Below are 4,051 nucleotides of genomic sequence, written 5' to 3'. Positions count from 1 at the left end.
CTCTTTGTAATCTATTTTGACAAATATACCCCTAAGCACAGTTATGCTCTTTTTATGTCTTTAAAGGGTAAAATTGGGTTTTGGCAAAAAGGGATTCCCGATTCTCCATGAAAAAACTGTATACAATTTCAAAATTTGAAATTTTTTTTATAACTGCTACATATCACTTCAATCAATCTAAAACTCCCTCATTTCTCTGCTGCAAGTTGATTCTCCACTCCCTTAGAAACCCCAAATTTCTCTCAAAACTAGAAATCCCCAAATTTCCTTCTCAAAATCCCTAAACGGTCAAAGCCCATTCTTCCTCAAGCCGTTACTTCTCACTGAAATTTTTCAAGAATCGATGGCAAGGGTAAAACAATTAGCTGCCAAACCTCGAAAATTCATGGGTGATGCTATGAAAGCTACTGGCAGTTCCAAAAAGGAAAGAGAAGAAGGAACTGAAGTTGAGAATAGTAATGAAGAAATAGAGATAGTGGCAGAACGAGTAAGAAAAAGAAAGGGAAAGGGTATTGCTGGGTCAGAGCCTTCTGAGAAAAAGAAGAAAATGGAGAAGGCCCCTTCTTCGAAACCTTTTGTGCAACAAAATATTTTCGAGCCAAGGTACATTAAATGGGATTCATTTTCTGACTTGCCTTATGAATTTGAAGATTTATTTACTTTTCAAGGTTGGATGGAATTTTTTGAGTTGAATGAATATTATTATCCTTATTTGATTCAAGAATTTTATGGAAGTATGAAAGAAGTTGTTAAAGGAGAAAGTTTTAGTGTGAGAGTTAAGAAGAAAAGTCAGATTTTTAATGTCGATTTCTTAGCCTCTGTTTTAAACCTACCAAATGATGGAAATAGGATTGGAACCTTCAAAGATTCTAGGAAGCTTGAAGGATATGATGAGAAGGCATTTCAATTATCAATTTTTCCGGAGGGTACACCTGAAAATGAAATGACCAATATCAGTTTATTGCCTCAAAATTTTAGAATTCTACAATCCTTCATTCGATATTTGCTCAATCCTAGAAGTGGTAGTCACTCGTATGCAAATAGCCTTGATTTATGCATTATGTGGCACTTGGTTAACAAAATCTTATTTAATTTGCCATTTTTTATTTTTAAATTGATTGCTAAGTCTAGTAAGCATAGAAGGTTGCCATATGCTATGCCTTTGACTCTTATATTTCAAGCTATGGGAGTTGATTTGAGCAAAGAAAAGAAGTTTAGCAATCCTATCCCCATTAAGGAGATATTCAAGGCTGATGATGGTAGGAAAAGGAGTAAGAAAGAAGAGAAAAAACAAGAAGAAGAGACTGATATTGAGATTGAATCTAAATCAGAATCAAATTCTGAAACAGAATCAAACATCCCAATAAGCAAGTTGAAAGAGAAAAGTTCTAAGATAGATGAAGGGGAAAGCTCTAAGAAGAAAGAGAAAATGAAGCTAAAAATGTTAGATTTTATGAAAATAAGTAAAGCAAATCTGGACATGATGAAGGAAATCAAAGAAATGAGTGGACTTACCTTGAGTATTTTAGAAAAATCTCATGAATTGCAGAAGGGAATTATGGCTGAGCAAAATGCAAAGATGGATATGTTGATTAATAGATTGGATAGACAAGAATGGTTCATGAAGAATATGGCTCAAATGTTGTTTGGTGAATCTTTTGGAAAGTTTGGAGATTTTAGAAGCTACCCACAGGGTACCGTTGGTCCTAGCAATGCAAAGGCTGCTGGACCAAGTGAAGTAAAAATTTCTAAAGTGGAAGAAGAAAAAGAGGAGCATGTAGAAGCTGCTGAAAAGGTATAAGAAGAAAGTAAGCTAGCTAGCTGAGGCTGAAGAAGTAGAGAAAAATGATGAGAAGGAAGAATCTGCAAAAGAGGCATCAGAAGTAGAACAAGAACCTGACAAAGAAAAATCAACAGAATCCTCAACTCATACTAAAAGCAACAACAGCAGTGAAAATGGAAAAAGTGAAGGCAGAAACAGTTCAAGACAAGAAGAGGAGAAGGAAGATGCTGACAAAAAGAAAGAAGAGCAGTCACAAGACCCATCCTCTGATCAACCAAACCCTGTTCCCACTACCTCTCAACTAGTACCTGAATCAACCATCTCTTTTACCCATGCAATATGGCCCTAGAAGAACCAAAGCACAAGCCCGAAAATCAGTTCTACCCATTCCTCCAAAAATCCAAGTAACCATACCTGAAAAAGAACCCCCAAAAAAGAAGAAACAAGCCAAACTTGTTGATCCCACTCACCTTAGGAGAAGTGGCAGGATTCTTAGCAGCAAAGATAAACCTTAAGATTTTTCAAATATGCTTTATGACTTTTAAAGTTGTGTCTTTTTGTTTTTCTTTTTAAACAGGGGAGAAAATAGGAGAAAATAGGAGAAAGCCTATCTTTTTGTTGATGTCAAAAAGGGGGAGAAATTAGGAGAAGATAACAAAATATTTCAACTGACAGAATGTTTTTAGTTAACTGGGTACATTTTTAGTTAACTAATTTTGTTTAGTGGTTATATGGTTCATATTCTGATATAGATATTTTGGACTTATTTTGGAAAGTTATTGAAGAAATGATGATGATCTTTTATGATTGACTTATGGTTGATATATCTTATGTATGATGATTGAATTGATCTTGGATGAATTAATCTTGGAAATTGCTTAACATGTAACTTATATTATTATCTTCAAAATGCTTTGAATATCAGATTTAGGGGGAGCTATTTTGTAGCTTCTCAACATTTTTGCATTTTGAATGACTGTGTGCATACATATAGGGGGAGCTTGTTTAAAAGCAAGTTCTTAGATACATGACATATGTAGATAGTTATACAATTGAATTTTTATGATCTTTATAGATTCATTAAGTTTTGACATCATCAAAAAGGGGGAGATTTTAGGCCCTGTAAGCTATAATGAGCTTGATTTTGATGATTACAAAACTTAATGAAATATACATTAACTCTTTGTGCATAAGTATTTGAAGTGATTTTATAGGTCATGATATGCAAAGACATTGATGGAAAGACTATTCTATTGACATGGCTGATATAAAAGGAGTTTATCATCTTGCATAACACAAGACGAATCAAAGTCCATGAAGAAATAGGATAGAAATTAAGTTCTTAGGTCCATTGTACAAGATTGGAGAATTTATGCCATTTAAGACCTAAAATCAATTTTGTTTTTAGATTCAAGAGTTTAGAAAGTGTTTTTATATCATTTCTAAGGTTTTTGAATGGTCAAAATAATTTTTAAAACCTTTCTTCAAAAACTCAAAATTTCAAAATTTAAGTCAGACAGTGGCGAAAATAGTTAACCGTTGCGAAAATTAGTTAACTAGTTTTGATGTTTAAAATTCTCTGTCTTACAAAACTAGTTAACTGGTAAAAATTTTAGTTAACTATTTTTATGATCTGACCTGACTCAACTCTGCTGCACGACTTTCTAAGTAATAATGGCTAGTTTTTTGAAAATTAAAGAGCCGTTAGACACACTCTCTAGCAGACGTTTTTGGCAATGAAAAGCACCTACAAAAGGCATCATTTACTACAATTCTAACTAATGAAAGTGCTCTTATTCATAGTGAATTTATTGTGGTATTTTTAAAGCTTTCATTCAAATACTCTTGAGCTTGAGTGGCAAATCTTCTCTCTCAATCTTTTAGCATTAAATTCTGTATCTGAGAGTTATTGAGAGTGATTTCTTCTACACCAAAGCCTATTTAAGGTTGTGTAAGTGTGAGGACACACTTGTGGAAGGTTTTCAAGCACCTTGTGAAGCTTGTGGGAGGTTTTCAAGCACCTTGTGAAGCTTGTGGTCTTTTGTGGGAAACAAAGATGTTGTAAAGGTCCTCAAGTACCTAGGACGTTTGCTGAGATTGTAAAGGCTTTGAATCTTGCATGTTGAAAATATCAAATAGTTGAGTGACTCTCAAAGTGGGACTTTGGGAAGAGTGGATGTAGGCTAAGAGAGCCGAACCACTATAAACATTGTGTTTGATTCTCTTCTTCCCTTAACTCTTTATTTTTCGGCACTTAGATTCTCTAAT

General features: G+C 34.0%; 1 protein-coding gene across 1 annotated transcript; it reads left to right on the top strand.

Moving 5' to 3' along the window:
* Positions 1–343: 343 nt before the first annotated feature.
* LOC131176849 (uncharacterized) lies at positions 344–2,132 on the top strand. Its single transcript, XM_058141877.1, has 2 exons — positions 344–1,795; positions 1,857–2,132. The coding sequence occupies exons 1-2, from the start codon at positions 344–346 to the stop codon at positions 2,130–2,132; spliced, it is 1,728 nt and encodes a 575-aa protein (XP_057997860.1).
* The last annotated feature ends 1,919 nt before the right edge of the window (positions 2,133–4,051 follow it).

This window comes from Hevea brasiliensis, unplaced genomic scaffold, assembly GCF_030052815.1.
Source record: "Hevea brasiliensis isolate MT/VB/25A 57/8 unplaced genomic scaffold, ASM3005281v1 Scaf26, whole genome shotgun sequence".
Lineage (NCBI taxonomy): Eukaryota > Viridiplantae > Streptophyta > Magnoliopsida > Malpighiales > Euphorbiaceae > Hevea > Hevea brasiliensis.
This window is presented reverse-complemented; position numbering and strand designations above follow the sequence as displayed.

Bases quoted from the DNA above. Each gene is read 5' to 3' on its own strand.
- LOC131176849 (XM_058141877.1), top strand. From the start codon at position 344: ATGGCAAGGGTAAAACAATTAGCTGCCAAACCTCGAAAATTCATGGGT. The intron at 1,796-1,856 runs GTATAAGAAGAA...AATGATGAGAAG, and splicing joins ATGTAGAAGCTGCTGAAAAG to GAAGAATCTGCAAAAGAGGC.